Source organism: Mchenga conophoros, linkage group LG3 (assembly GCF_057382185.1).
Source record: "Mchenga conophoros isolate Kocher_MC1m ecotype Shallow Benthic linkage group LG3, M_conophoros_male_GT1.1, whole genome shotgun sequence".
NCBI classification, from domain to species: Eukaryota; Metazoa; Chordata; class Actinopteri; order Cichliformes; family Cichlidae; genus Mchenga; species Mchenga conophoros.
This window is the reverse complement of record NC_140528.1, coordinates 35,861,922-35,877,921: the sequence shown is the minus strand read 5'-3', so window position 1 is coordinate 35,877,921 and position 16,000 is coordinate 35,861,922. Positions and strand designations below refer to the sequence as shown.

At 41.1% G+C, this 16,000-nt stretch overlaps 1 protein-coding gene across 1 annotated transcript; it reads left to right on the top strand.

The window, feature by feature from the left end:
- Positions 1-2,034: 2,034 nt before the first annotated feature.
- LOC146578398 (protein NLRC3-like) lies at positions 2,035-14,146 on the top strand. Its single transcript, XM_085258878.1, has 6 exons — positions 2,035-2,243; positions 6,300-6,431; positions 6,688-6,789; positions 10,708-10,943; positions 11,050-13,036; positions 13,969-14,146. Exons 1-6 carry the CDS (start codon positions 2,134-2,136, stop codon positions 14,144-14,146), a joined length of 2,745 nt encoding a protein of 914 aa, XP_085115004.1. The 5' UTR covers positions 2,035-2,133.
- Positions 14,147-16,000: the final 1,854 nt, after the last annotated feature.

Below are 16,000 nucleotides of genomic sequence, written 5' to 3'. Positions count from 1 at the left end.
CACACTGCAGCTACATCAAGGTTTCATATCAAAACTTTAATCTAAACCAGTCTGACCAGTTTGAAGGCTACATTGAATAAAAAAAACACAAATACATTTTATTAGACATTCAGTAAAGTTTCTACAATGATCAACATCAATGAAATTAATGGACTGATTTGATTTGTCTTCTCCAAAGGAACATATTTAAATCATTCATTAAAACTCACTGTAGTTAAAGAAAGTGATTATGAATTATAGTTTAATGCAAAGGTTGATATTTTAAAGATCAGCTTGTAAAGAAGTGAAAGTGATTTCTGTTCAAACTTTCCTGTTTTTAAGTAAGTTTTTTAAGAGCAGTGAAACATTTTCTGGGGTCTAAAAGCCAAATCAGTAAAGATAAAATCTTGTGACAAACACATCTCTGTAATGGAGATGAACATGCAGCAAAAAATTCAAAAAGAAGTCAGTCACATCTGAACACAGAGACACACACAGGCACATCAAATGCAAATTTAATGGAAATGAAAGAGAATGAAATCAGAGAAATGTTCCAGTGTCCAGTTAAATGAACTCGACTGTTCCTGCTGAGCTCCGCCTGAGCTTCACATGGAGTCCCGCCTCCTTCCAGGAAGCAGCTCAACTGTGTGTCCCTGTTTAGTGTCCAGGTGTGGAGTGGAGCTCGTTGTTGCTGTCTCTGTGTGAAGAAACTGTAAGTTTGCTTTTTGTTTCTACTCTGTAATGTTTGGACCTGATGTTCAACTCTCATTCCAGGACAAAATGTATGTGTTTGAAGACAAATCCACGGTATTATAGATTATTGATTGATTGAATCCACACTGATTATCAGTCAGTAACTTAGCACTGAAACATTGGTTACTGTGATGAACAGTTTAAATAGATCTGTATGAAACTTTAGAGCCATCAAACACTAATCATTGGTCTGATAGATCATTGCGCTTCTTTTAACTGGAAAAATTACATAAACTCAGTTTGTTCTAAAAAATGTCAGCGTTCATATATCTGCCTGTGGAGGATTTGACTTGAGTCATAATATGAAGCAAAGTGTTTGGACTCTGCAGCTTTTGTGTTTTTAATAAGTGGATCTCAATTTTCTTTTAGCATTTGAAGCTTTGAACCATTAATAGTTGGTCAGTGTGTGTCTCTTGTGTTTCTAGTTTCTTGTCTTTGGGCTGTTTTGTCTAGGACTTTGAAAATTTGTTCCTTGTGAGTTTTCGGTCTGAATGACGCTACTTGATGTTATACGAGTTACTCATATAAAGTTTAAGATCACCACAAAACACGCAGTCAGATACACAAAAGAACACAAATCAGTCAATTTTTAACCATTAATAGCAATAGCATAATATTTATAATAAACTAAGAATAATTTGTTATAAAGTCCTTCTACATCAGACAGTCAGTGAAGCCAGTTTGTTGGAAATGTTCAGGTGCAAAGATGTAAAACACTTTAACCCTTTAAAGCCGATCGGAGCGGACACGCTCTGTTTTGCGTTACTATTTTTAAATCCCAGTAGCACTGCAACCACGTAAGCTAGCGCAAAAATTTTTTTTGCATATGAAACCAGAGGAGTTGTACTTACATCTTATGCCATCAGCTTGTCCTCGGTCACGGTTTCCTTCCACATGAAGCTTTGTAAAAACTGCATAAAAAGCGCTTGCAGGAACAAAAACATAATATTCCAGAAACACGCTTTGCCGATCCGATCAGCTGTTCAAAACACTTCCTACGTTGGAATAGACGTCAGCGCGAACTTTTGCATTTCCGCCATTACCTGCCCGAAACCGGAAGTGACGTCATTTTCGCGGAAATGTAGTCTTTTTTACCATCAGGGCCTCAGGGCCTATACTGGTCTTTTTAAAAGTTATGTTTGACTTTATGAGTTTCTGTGTCGTTTCTGGGATGCTTAGGACTCATATTGCACTGCTGGAAATATTTTATTTTGATGCATATGCTGCTTTTTTGCAAATTTGCACTATAATATTTATTTTCGTTTTTCCTGCAGTGTATAGAAATTGGTGTATGTCACGGTCCGGGTCAGCGGCCGTGTGAAGAGTGGAAGGAGGACTCAAACGCAGCACTATTTCAGACGTGAAGGGTGATTTATTGACAATACTGAACATAAAGAGGAGATGGCAAACAGAACTAAGGACGACCTAAACTGGGAGAAACTACACAAAGGAGTGGCAAACCTGAACATGAAGGAAGAACAGCAGGGAGAGCACGCAGGGGAATTCACCGGGTATGAACACAGACGACGCGACGAGGAGCAGAGGAAAACACACACTATAAGTACACAGAGAGACACTGGGAAATCACACACAGGTGGGGGATACAGCTGGACCTGATTAACCTGACGAGACAGGGGAACACTAACACCAGGGACCAATAGAGGGAGCACAAACCCAGAACCCTGTACCTAAAATCCCAAAACACAAACCATCCCAAAACAGCCATGAATAATAATGAAAGTAATAACAATAAAGAACACAAACATAAAGTCACTGAGTCATGGTCGCAGGACCATGACAGTGTATTTCAAAAATAAAACTATGAAGACACTCAAAATAAATTTCCTGTGGTGGGAAACTATTTTGTGCAACTTTTTTTGTAGTTACAGTTTTGAGGGATAAGCCTCTTAAATTTCTCTAACTAGAAATATATGTTAAAAAACAAAAACGATTTTCAATTTTTTTGTAGTTTATTGCTATTTTTTGCAATTTATGTAATTACTATGCTCTTCATGCATGTATATTATTAAAATTTAGGCTGTAATGGTTGTATTGATGTATAGCAACTTGAAATGCTCCCAAAAATGGCTCTACAACTAGGGTTGCCAACTCCCTGAAAAATAAATAAGGGACACCTCCTGGCCAGGGCCGGGCAACCCAGTTGTTTTCACCCTTCCCAGTGTGGTGAATTTTCTAGCTCTTTTTTTGTGTGTGAAATTTTTTTTTTAACCATTTGACTTGAAGTTGATTTAAGTAGATGCATATTCTATTCTTTGTGATATGAACACATGTGAAACAAATGATCATTTAGACATTTATTTTTAGCTCAAAATGACAATATTAACACAGTAAAACAGGTCTCTTTCTTAAACAGAAGCCTGTCATGCTTAACTTTTGAGAATATAAGTAAATCTTTCTTTAAAAGAACTCTGTCCTGCTTAACTTAAAATAATAGAATATAATAGAACAAAAAATATTCTTGTAACAGTGCACATTTAGTGCATTTAGTACAATTGGCTTCATTTGAGGTATTATTTCAGCTTTTCTAAAGCTAATCAGCTGCTCCTGTTTGTAAACCCGCTTGTTCCCATGATTACGCATCTTAACTCATCATCATTATTCATCTATGTATTACTTTTATGTATTAGTCATCTATTTGTTGTAATCATCTATCCTTGCAGTTGTTTATTACACAAAATAAGTTATATTATCACACTTCTGGCCACATAGCGCTGATATTCACTGCACATGTCCATATTAACTTTTTCCAGCCAGGTGTTTTCCTTTTCCCATTCTTCCCTTTTTCTGAGGGGAACAAACATTGCTGCTCTAATGCTGGGCTCACACTGTGCGGTTTTTGGCCCATTTTGAGCCGATTTTTGAGTCGTGCGACCGTTTTGGTGATCGGACCGATTTTGTCCTCTATCGTGCGTCGTGTAGTATACGTGGGGTAACGAGAAGCGATTAACACCTCACGACCAGCTCCCGATCATCAATCGCTCGTGAGGGTGTCACCACAGCCGCTCACACTGCTCACGCGCAAACACATAAACGTCGGGGAAAAAGACGGAGCAGCACGACTGTGCAGCCTGTGATCTGGACACAAGCAATGGAGGCACAACTTGTAGAACTTTGGAAAGCTCATCCGAGCCTTTTCGATGTGGCATCACAAAATTATCACGACCACAACAACCGTGAAAATAGTTGGATTTACACTGCTGCTCAATCACATCTGCCCGATCAGTGATTTTATTATTTTTTTTTTTTTACCATCCCAGCCTTGCCGTAATGGTCCATTTGATTCACCTTTTATTGTTTATTTTATTTTCACTTGCTGAATACGGGACAGACTTGACTGGGGGAAAGAAGGGGAGAAAGAAAGAGGGAAAGAGAAACAGCTGAGAAGAGGGACGGGGAGAAGGGCAAAAAACAAAAACCAACAGAATGGGCAGAAAAAAAATGTATATATCAATCACCTGGATCACCTGTTGAGAAAGAAAAAAGAGAACAAGCAGAAGAAAACAAGAGTAATAGAATAAACAACATCACAATGATATATGGGAATATGACAGTAAACACTAAATATTAAACATTATTGTGCAGCACATAAGATCAACAGAACACAGTGTGCTTTGAGGTAGGAGCCAAAAAGGGTGTAGTTTGTGAGTGTGATCACCCGTGTGTACACCTGTGAGCATGGACGCGCTTGTTTTTTTAAAAGGTTCCTTCATGTAATGATCTGCTAGAGGGTGTGGGGGGGCCACAGCCCCGTCCTCCAGGGTGTGAAGCAGGTATGGAGGAGATCAAAACTCCAGACATCCAGAGGCCCCCAGAACACAAGAGACCAAGGAAGACCAACAGAGGGGCAGCCGCGCCACTGTCCCAGAAAGAGCTGAGGAGAGTCCCAGATGAGGGCTCACTCAGCAGCCGCGGAGCAGAAGCCAGGGGGAGTTGCAGTGACGCGCCCGTGAGCTCCGCCGGCAGCCAGCTGCGCCTGAGTGACCGAGCCCCAGGCCGAGAGGCCGGGGGCACCCCACCTCCGAAGTGGCCCGAGCGAGCCCCAGGCTCCAGGCCCCGATAAGCGGCCGCCAAGGAGTGAGCCGGTGTGTACCTGGACGCCCACCCCCAGACACAAAGAACCACCAACCCACCGATGTCTGAGGGAGTCCGCCACTGGTAGGGGAAGTGGTGGTGGTGGTGGGGGGAGATAGGCCTTCAAATCTTGGAGGGCCTGAGATGTCCCCATAGAGGTGGCGTCTGATACCCAACCTGACATATAGACACAGACATACAGGCACACACAGATACAAATATCCATTCCCACCCTCATGCGCTCATATGCACTTAGCTGCCCGATCAGTGATTTAGCAAAGTTTATGGTGGTGGTGTGTCTGTGTGAGAGGGAGAGAGAGCGACAGATTTTCTGTTATAACCTTAATTTTATGGACGCACAGTGTGAGCTCTCAGGTCGCATCAGAGCATCAGGCAGTATAGTGTGAGAGTACATCGTGACCTACCAACTTCTAACCCCTGCGAGTCAATCATGCATTGTGAGCCGGAGCTGAATAATGCGACTGAAAAAAATCGCACAGTGTTTGCCCAGCTTTAGGTGTACTGTCGTCCGAGACTTGCACCGCAGTCTCGGCGTTTGTTTCCCTGTTGGCCATGCTTCTTGTTGTGGTCATTTGTTGTCTTGTCTAGTTGTCGGTATTTTCTCCGTAAGCGACCTTTCCTCGACCAATGAGATGAGCGGTAATCTGAATTGTCATAATCGAATTGTCATAAGTGTGCTGTCTGCTCATTGGTCACAAAGCAGGGAATTATGTTTTCAAACAAAGCGTTAATTCCATTAAAAGTTATAGACTACTTTTGACTCTCACTGTATTACGGGACAAAGTGCGTCCCTTATTAGCTCAATATGGGACGTGTACTTTTGTTTCTAAATACAGGATGATTCCGTATTTTAAGGGACGGTTGGCAACCCTATCTACAACATGTAAAAATATAATATAAGCTCTGGCGGACTTGGTTCTATGGTAGGTCTTAAAGGGTTAAATTCATCGTTTTTCCTTAGACTGTTTGAATTCAGTGTGTCAGAGAAACAGAAACATGGAGGTGTGTTCATGACATGACATGAATCCTGATGTCAGAGAGAAACTTTAGATTATTCAGCAGAGCTGATGTGGGACTGAGATCTGCATCAACATGAATGTTACATGTATGAAGTTCACATGTTAAACTACGACAGTCACAGATATCATGTGTGGACATCATGTGATCCTAAAGTGTCTTAGTGGCCATAAAAGAGCTTTAATTCATACTGAGGTCAGAGTTTGCAGTGAGCTGACTGTATCACACTCAGAGCTGTTCGTAATGTTCAGTCATTGTCTTGCGTTTTGTGTTTCGGAATGACTTAAATTTCTAAGTCAGCAGGTGAGATCATGTTTCTGTGATCGCTGCTCTGGATCATGTGACCTTTTTTCTAGGTTACATGACAGGTCAGAGGTCAGCGACTGTAACTCAGTTACTTCTGTTAATGTGAACTCACGGAGTGTTTGTGATTTCAGACTGACTAAAGTCCACAAGAAGATGATGATGGAGAAAGAGGAGGACAGAGCAGAGTCTGCAGGATTCAGCTGTGAAAGTGACGACTCCAGAGATAATCCTCCAGACTTCAGTACTGAACCTGGACCAACGAGGTCAGAGAGCTGAACTCACTGAGTAACAGAAATAATTCTGCACTGACATTATAATTAGTGTTGATTCTGGTTGAATTTCTGACTGTGTTTGTCAGCTGAGAGGAAATGAAAATGAATTTCTAACAAAACTCAGTTTTGTCCAGTTTTCCTGTAAAAAGTTGAACTCTAATCTAAGAGGACTGTTACTGACAGGAAACAGCTGCATTATCTGCAGTCTGTGTGATCACAGCTGCTTCAATCATGTTTGTGTCTGCAGAGGTCAGAGGTCACAGTCTGCAGGGTCCAGCTGTCCGTCTGTGAGGAGTGACTGGTCCAAACCTGAAAATCCAAACGTCAGTGGTGAACCTGGACCAACGAGGTCAGAGAGCTGTGATGACTCCTTTACATGTTTGTCTTTTCCTGGATAAATATGACCTGAAACATCCTTAGATTGTTACAAAGATTCATTAAAAAGAAAACAATGAAAGAGAAAAGATCAAAATATTATACTTGGTTATTTGCTGTTTGAGGACAGTGATGCTCATGTCATACTGAAAGTGCATACTGAGTAGTGTTGGGCAAGTTACTTTGAAAAAGTAATTACTTACAGTTACAAGTTACTTCATCAAAAAATTAACTTAGTTAATAACTGAGTTACAAGATTCTAAAAGTAATTACTTGAAAAGTAACTATAGCGTTACTTTAAAAAAACGTTTAACCCTCTGGGGTCCAGGGTGTAATTGGACATTTTTAATGACTTTTGAGTGGTTATATTTATTTATTTATTTTTATTGATCTATATTTCACCTTTAAAAACTTTTTATTTGGCTTGTTTGGTATCATTCTTTTCAGCACAACCTCATGTGTCTGAATTTACAGTTATGTTTTCATTTTGAATCTAGAATCAGACAAAAAACTTAAATACGAATACAAAAAGTTATATTTTTTAATGTGACAACCAAAGCAGCTAAAGCCTGGATCATAATTGCTGCTGTTAATGAGACTGCCATCATGACAACACTGAACAACAGTGGTGTGGATGTAGTGGATAAATCCCACGATACTGATGCTCAGATTTAATCACAGGAAACAAAACCAGATGTTTCCTTCAGATTGTAACCTTTGGATTGGACGATGCAGATTCCAATAGAGAATAAATGTTGTTTTTCAGCTGTGAAAAAATAATCAAATTTTCTGGATGGTTTGCTCTGGCAACCATCAAATCTATACTTGTGAATCAGATTGCTAGATGGAGAAGTGTGATTGGTCACTCCGGAGAACACATCTCCGCAGCTCCAGAGTCCAGTGGCCATGTGCTCTACACCACTGGACCATTGTGCTTGGTGATGTCAGGATTGAATGCAGCTGGTTGTCATGGAAACCTATTTCATGAAGCTTTGTTCTTGAACTAATCTGATGGCCAAATGAAGTAGTGATAGGCTCTGCAGAAACTTTGCACTTCAGTATCCACTGACTCCAAAAAAATAATCTCTCCATTGAACATTTCTTGTGATTTCCTGCCTATTTGGAGCTAAAAGAGGCGACCAAACATATGAGATATCAATGGAAAGCCCAGGATATCCTCTATCTAGTACATCAGGATTTAGTATGGCAGCTTGTCTGTGAAGGTTCTCAGTCATCCAGGTCATCGTAGTCAAAGGAGCTTGCAAAGAAAAGCGTCTGGACTTCTTTAAGTTACTTGAAGACGTTTCACCTCGAGAGGTGAAACGTGAAACGTCTTCAAGTAACTTAAAGAAGTCCAGACGCTTTTCTTTGCAAACTCCTTTGACTAGTATGGCAGCTTGAATAACTCAAAAGATATAGATAAAAAAAACAAATGTCCATTACAGATCACATTAATGTATAGGCTGGTTCTCAGAAGGATATTGTGTATATGAAGTAAATGTCAGGAGAAAGCAAGACAGACACAAAGCAAACAAGTAATTGTCGTCAAAGTAACGTAAGAAAATGTTTTAGAAGCACCAAACAAACTCAAACTGACATGAACGATCAACAGTTACAAAAATGTTTAGAGTTGCTGCACAAAGTTGTCACAGGAGATACTGTCAGCAATGTTTCATAAATGTCTTTGATCTCATAGATGTTTCGTACTGCAATGACTGATCTTCTAAAACATGTTTTTTTTTCTTTACTTCATGGATACAACTCATTCAAAATATATGTAATAATGTTTAAAAATTATGAAAAAAAATTTGAAAAAAAATGATATAATCTTTCATGTTGTCCTTTGAGAATAAGTTTCTAAAATAAAATTTTGAAATCTGTAGTTCTAGTTTAACAGTTGTAGTTTGATAGCAGAGACCAGAGCTCTGAAAATGATTGTGGTGAAGCTTATTCTGAAATATTTAGTATCCTTGAAGATGTCCTGGAGCCTTCATCTCACAGCTGCTGAACAGAGATGTCTAGTCTTATTAGTTTAACTCAGAGAAAAACTTGTCCTGATCAAAATGAGGTTGGGGGAAAAGAATATGAGAATTACACACCTAACTAATAAATGATTAAATAGATTAAGAGAAGCTACTGGAGCCAGTGTGGACACAGCGGCTGGTCACCAGGAGAACCTGGAGACGCTACAGAAGCTGATCTGTTAATGTTCCCTTTGATTGTTTCCTTTCCTCAGTCTTTCTTTCTTCTCCTCCTTCCTTGGAATTGTTGTGTGGTTTGACATTAGGACCAGTGTGCAGTGTGGGTTTCCCTCAGACTGAGTGGGAGAGGGTTGGCCCACTGCATGACCCCCTGACTCTTACCGAGTCAGCGGTGGGTTGGTTGTAATACTTGAGAGTGGGAACAGCGATCGTCTCCTCTCGCTATGCCAGCCCCTCAATACCAGTTTCTGACCACATTTCTGTTGCATATATGCTAACAATGCTAATGTTAAAGGCTGCATTATCAGAATCAGAATCAGAATCAGAATACTTTATTGATCCCTGGGGGAAATTATTTTTTGTTACAGTGCTCCATTTTAAACCAACATTAAGACAAGACAGACAATACGCTAACTAAGAATAGTACAATATATACATACATACATACATACATACATAAGTCACTCATAAATAAATAGTTGGAAAATAAACATGTGTAGCTGTAGCAGCAAACAGTGTGTTAAGTGGATGCATTGTACAGGGAGATGGCCACAGGCAGGAATGATTTCCTGTGTCGTTCAGTGGAGCTTTTCGGTAATCTCAGTCTCTCACTGAACGTGCTCCTGTGACTGACCAACATGTCATGGAGTGGGTGGGAGGTGTTATCCAACATTGTCTTTATCTTGGACAGCATCCGCCTCTCCGACACCACCTTGAGGGAGTCCAGCTCCATCCCCACAACATTGCTGGCCTTACGGATCAGTTTATTAAGTCTGTTGGCATCTGCGACCCTCAGCCTGCTCCCCCAGCATGCAACAGCATAGAGGATCGCACTGGCCACAACAGACTCATAGAAAATCCTCAGCATTTTCTGGCAGATGTTGAAGGACCTCAGTCGCCTCAAAAAATAGAGACGACTCTGGCCCTTCCTGTAAAGTGCTGTGGTGTTTTTAGCCCAGTCCAGTTTATTGTCAATGTGTACTCCAAGGTATTTATAGTCTTCCACAATGTCAACACTGACCCCCTGGATTGAAACAGGGGTCAAGTGTTTCCTGGTCTTCCTGAAGTCCACGATCAGTTCCTTGGTCTTTGCCACGTTGAGCTGCAGATGCTCAACCAATGCTCAGCTGTGTTGTTCAATAATAAGAAGCAACAAAGGCAAAGATGTTTGGACTTCTGTTTGATCCTGCAGCTGGAGCAGCTGTCAGAAACCACATCTCTAATGTGGCACCGAGTACAGTCTGACTGACAGCTGGGACACCTTTTACATTCATTCATGTTTTAGCTGCTTAGAGTTTATGCTGGAGGGGTACCTGCTCACCTTGGATATGTTTCTGTAACTAATCAGTTACTTCTGTAAAGTAATCACAATTATTAACTAAACAAAGATAATCTGTATACACTGACTGGAAAACATGAAGGATATAAACAGCACCCTCCAAAGGAAGGCTTTTACTGTGAAGTCTTTGCGGGAAATGTGCAGTCACAGCAAACTGCAAGCAGATTGCTGAATGTTTAATGAGAAAGGCAGACAGAAAATGAGTTCAATAGTGTTGATGAAATCAATGAATCATCACTTTGTTTCCAGATTGAATGCTCTGACCCACAGGACTTCTGCACCATCTTTTAAATTTGGATATTTTGTGCAAAAGTCAGTAAATGATTTTAGTGATAAAGAAATGTGTTCACAGAGAGAGGAAGAACAGTGGCGTTTGTGAGGAGGAGCAGCTGCCCTGCTGTGCTTTGTGCCAGGACGTCCTGAAGGATCCAGTCTGTACCAGCTGTGGACACTGGTTCTGCAGACAGTGCATCTCCTCATACTGGGACCAGTCTGCTTCATCAGGAGACTCCTCCTGTCCCCAGTGTGGAGAAAGATCCAGAACCAGAGCTGGACTGCAGACAGCCAGTCAAAGCAGCTGTGTCCAAAGTAAGACTAAACATCTGTATGCTGATGGACTCGTTTCTGAAAACTGGACTTTTTGTTGTGTTGTTCACACATTGAAGAGTTTTCTTTCTGTTTTTCTTTCTTTCAGCAGTTGTTGGTCTGCAGGAGCTTTTAGATGAACATAAGATCAGTCTGAGGAGGAGATGTGAACGTGTGGCAGAAGGATGTGATGAAACAGGAAGTAGAACCCTCCTCAACAGGATCTATACTGAGTTCCACATCACAGAGGGACAGAGTGAAGAGGTTCATACCCAACATGAGGTGAGGCAGCTGGAGACAGCTTCCAAGATGGACGCCCTCCATGGCACTCCAATCAGGTGCCAGGACATCTTTAAAGCCTTACCTGACCAACAGAGACCCATCCCCATCAGAGTGGTTCTGACTAACGGCGTGGCTGGTGTTGGAAAAACCTTCTCAGTGCAGAAGTTCACTCTGGACTGGGCAGAGGGCTTGGAGAACCAACATGTCAGTGTGGTGGTTCTGCTTTCATTTAGGGAGCTGAACCTGATCAGAGATGAGCAGTACAGTCTTCTGGAGCTGATCCATGTTTTCCATCCAACATTACAGAAGGTCACAGCAGAGAAGCTGGCTGTCTGTCAGCTTTTATTCATCTTTGACGGCCTGGATGAAAGCAGACTTTCATTGGATTTCACCAACAGGAAGCTGCTGTCTGATGTTACACAGAAGTCATCAGTCAGCCAGCTGCTGACAAACCTCATCCAGGGGAATCTGCTTCCCTCGGCTCTCGTCTGGATAACTTCCCGACCTGCAGCAGCCAATCAGATCCCTCCTACATGTGTTGGCAGGATAACAGAACTACGAGGCTTCACTGACGCCCAGAAGGAGGAGTACTTCAGGAGGAGATTCAGTGATGAAGAGCTGTCCAGCAGAATTATCTCCCATATGAAGACATCCAGGAGCCTCCACATCATGTGTAGAATCCCAGTGTTCTGCTGGATCACTGCTACAGTTCTGGAGCACATGTTGACTACAGAGGAGAGAGGAGAGCTGCCCAAGACCGTGACTGACTTGTACTCACACTTCCTGCTGGTTCAGACAAAGAGGAAGAAGAACAAGTACGATGAGGGACATGAGACAAGTCCACAGGAGCTGACGGAGGCTGACAGGGAAGTTCTTCTGAAGCTGGGGAGGCTGGCGTTTGAACATCTGGAGAAAGGAAATATGTTCTACCAAGAAGACCTGGAACAGTGTGGTCTGGGTGTCACAGAGGGCTCGGTGTACTCAAGAGTTTGTACAGAGATCTTCAAACGAGAGTGTGTGATCTTCCACAAACCAATCTACTGCTTTGTTCATCTAAGCATTCAGGAGTTTCTGGCTGCAGTCTACATGTTCCACTGTTTCACCAACAGGAAGACAGAGGTGGTGGAGAACTTCTTATGTCCCCAGGTGGGAAACTTCATCTGGGATGAGGAGGAAGAGTATGAAGATGATGATAGTGATACTGATAATTATAGTGATGATGAAGGATTGGTGAATGATTACGTGGATCCAAGAGAGGTCTGGGACCAGAGCACTATGATGAGAACGCAGATGATTTACTTCCAAAAGATAACTTCTATGACCAAGAAGCTTTTTGGAAGGGATCTCCGATCATACGATGCATTTCTGAACAGAGTCATGGAGAAATTCCTCCAGAGTAAAAATGGCCACCTGGACCTGTTTGTTCGCTTCCTTCATGGCCTCTCTCTGGAGTCCAACCAGAGACTCTTAGGAGGTCTGCTGGGTCAAACAGTGATCAGTACAGAAATCATCCAGAGAGTCATCAACAACCTGAAGATGATGAACAGTGATAACATGTATCCTGATAGAAGCATCAACATCTTCCACTGTCTGATGGAGATGAACGACCTCTCAGTACATCTGGAGATACAAGAGTTCCTGAAGTCAGAGAACAGATCAGAGAAGAAACTCTCTGAGATCCAGTGCTCAGCTCTGGCCTTCATGCTGCAGATGTCAGAGGTGGTTCTGGATGAGTTTGACCTTCGGAGGTACAACATATCAGAGCAGGGACAACTGAGACTGATTCCAGCTGTGAGGAACTGCCAAAAGGCTCGGTGAGTCCAGATGTGATCATTAACACACTTTATTAGTGTAGATTAGTAGTTTAGTTCTTCAGATGTACACAGTAACTCTCATTAGTTGGAGTTTCTCAGATAAAATTATATTTTCTGTTTATCAGGAAATGTGTATGTGCATTATCCTGCATTGGTAGTCATATGCTGTGTATTGTAGACTCACTTCTACATGTAGTTCATGTGTTGTGTCATTTGGGGGCAGTATTTTAAATCTGCGGCTGCTGTTGTTGGTCATTCAGACGCTCCTGTTATAGAGAAGACAGAAATAAGAATCTTTGTAGTGAAATGAACTATAATGTTAAAAATCGTGACAGAGAAAAAAAAAGAAAGATAAAATGAGCTAATCATTTCTTTTTTTAGTTCACTTGAAATCAGATATGATATCAGCAGCTCTGAGTTCAGTTGTCATTATTGTCCAGTGATGAGATTTCTGCTCCGTTTGGTAACAGTTACCACATTTTTCCTGCATGTCAAATTGAACAGTCGTACCTGACAGCAGCAGGTAGCAAACAAAGATCAGCTTTCTCCAGCTGGAACTCTTCACTGAGCTGAACTCATTCAAAATGTTCTGGAGTCAGATTCAAAACAGGAAACAGTCCAAATGTCTGACTTTGGATCAGATCTGACTGACAGACCGTGAACATTATGGAAGCCTTAAAGTGATGCCATCTTCCCTCCTTCATCTGCACATTAAAGCCAAACAAAAATGCTCATTAAAAGTCTGCAGGTCTGAGAGAGACTGAGTCATTGTGTCATGTCAAACACAGTAAGAGGAGCTGAAGCACAGATGTAAAGAGCAGACGTTCATCAGATTGTGACGTCACTCCGTTTTGTCTTCATGTACATTCAGTCTGTTTATAATGCAGAATTTCCTCTTTTATAATAACACATTTTATATTTTCTAATCACAGACTGACTCAATGTCGACTCTCAGAGACTCAGTGTGAAGTTGTGGCCTCTGCTCTGAAATCCAACCCCTCCCATCTGACACAACTGGACATGAGTTTAAATGACCTGACGTTTTCAGCAGTGAAGCTTCTCTGTGCTGGACTGGAGAGTCCCAACTGTCGACTCAAGACTCTGAGGTGAGTTCACTGACAGCAGATGTTCTTGTTTTTCTATATTTCAGATCTTTGATTGATGTTCATAAATGTTCAGGATGTTGTCATGTAATTAATATACTCTTAGTGCTTGTTTTCTGATTATATTGTTTTATGTACTTTAATAATGAAGGGTTGTAAAGCAAGGCCACTTGTGACTCACAAACTAAGTGCTCAGCCAGACTGAAAAACAGGAAGTTAGTATAGAGCTATACTAGCATATTAATAAATACAGGAAGCCAGACAAAAAAGAGGAACTTGTACCATATAAGCAGTGTTTGTATCATCATCATCATCATCATTGTTTATTTATATAGTACTTTAAAAACACGCAAGGATGACCAAAGTACTGAACAATAGAAACATAATAGTTACCATAAGAATAATAAATACGATAAAATAATGAATATAGCAAAAACAATAAAATACAAGTTAGTCAACCACAGAGTCAAAAGCCAGTGAATACAAATGTGTTTTCAATCTGGATTTAAAAACCATCACTGATGTCGATTGCCTAATGTGAAGAGGAAGATTATTCGAAAGCGTAGGAGCCACAATGGAGAATGCTTGGTTTCCTCTCAGTTTCAGCAGCTGGATGATAGGTGTCAATAGGAAATTGTACATAAAAGTCAGTATAATCTTTTAATTATATAAGTTTGTATATGGTAGAATACTGCATGTAATCATTAGTGTTTAGTTGGTGGCATAGTGAAAGAATGTCTCATCCTCGGGGGGCTGTAACACTTCAAGGTGTTTTAGCGTCCACCCCCACATCCTGGGAGCATGGGGAGAGGTCGTACCTTGTTTTATTGTTTTATTGTTTTAACGTAGCTATGTCTGTTTTAGTCTAACTGCCTTTTGTTTAGATGAACTGCTGGACTTCTTCACTGTGTTATCCAGGGTAAACCATCTAGGGTGAGGGGGAGACTACCCTCTTCCTGACCAAGGATGTTTCCTTTTGTGCTTTTATGTTATAGGACCCTTTGATCAGCAGCACCACACACACACACACACACACACACACACACACACACACACACACACACACACACACACACACACACAAACGTACACCTCCACATTTTAATGTAAAGAACAAACGCTCACTGAAGTATAAATAAAGGCCGGGGCAGTTCCTCAGCACGAGTCTCAGTTCTGGAGGCTGCCCTTGCTAGCAAGAAGTTCTGTGTGTTTCTCTTCTCTGAGTCTTTACTGAAGAAGTGTTTTAGAATAAATTTCTTAACAATAGGTTTGTAGTGTAACAAGTGTCACCTGGCAGTTTGTTGCTTTCTGCCAGGTGATTGGCTGAAGAGCTGTGAAAAGGTAGTGGGTGTGTGGGGTGAAGTGAGCGCTCTTCTGTGGAAAAAACCAGAGGCAATTAATTCACTCAGGTGCGAGTGGGTATACTGTCGGTAAGAGACTTTTGCCATTTTTGTTTGGATCGTTTGCTATTGCATGTGCCTATTTTTAATGTGTCATTGGACTTTTTTAGTGTGACCACGAATTTTAATAGAATAATTGATCAAGCCCTAGATCGACTGCGCGCAGGGAAACTGATCAATATTGTAGGTATATTGAGTGTTTGTTTTAGCTTCATGATTTTGAATGGTTTTATAAAATTGCTATTTTATTGGGTAATATTTTAATTGATAATGTTGTTTGTTTTTCAGCTGTGCTGTCTCTGCTGTCCTTTTTTCGTTCTTTTGATTGATTTGTAATTTTGTTTTGGTTAGTCCGTCCAGCCGTAAAGGCGGTTATTGATTGAGAGTAAGTTGTGTAAGGGCGGACTAACCTCCCTTTTGTTTTTTTTGTTTAATTGTTTGTGCCACTTCCCTTTTTCTCC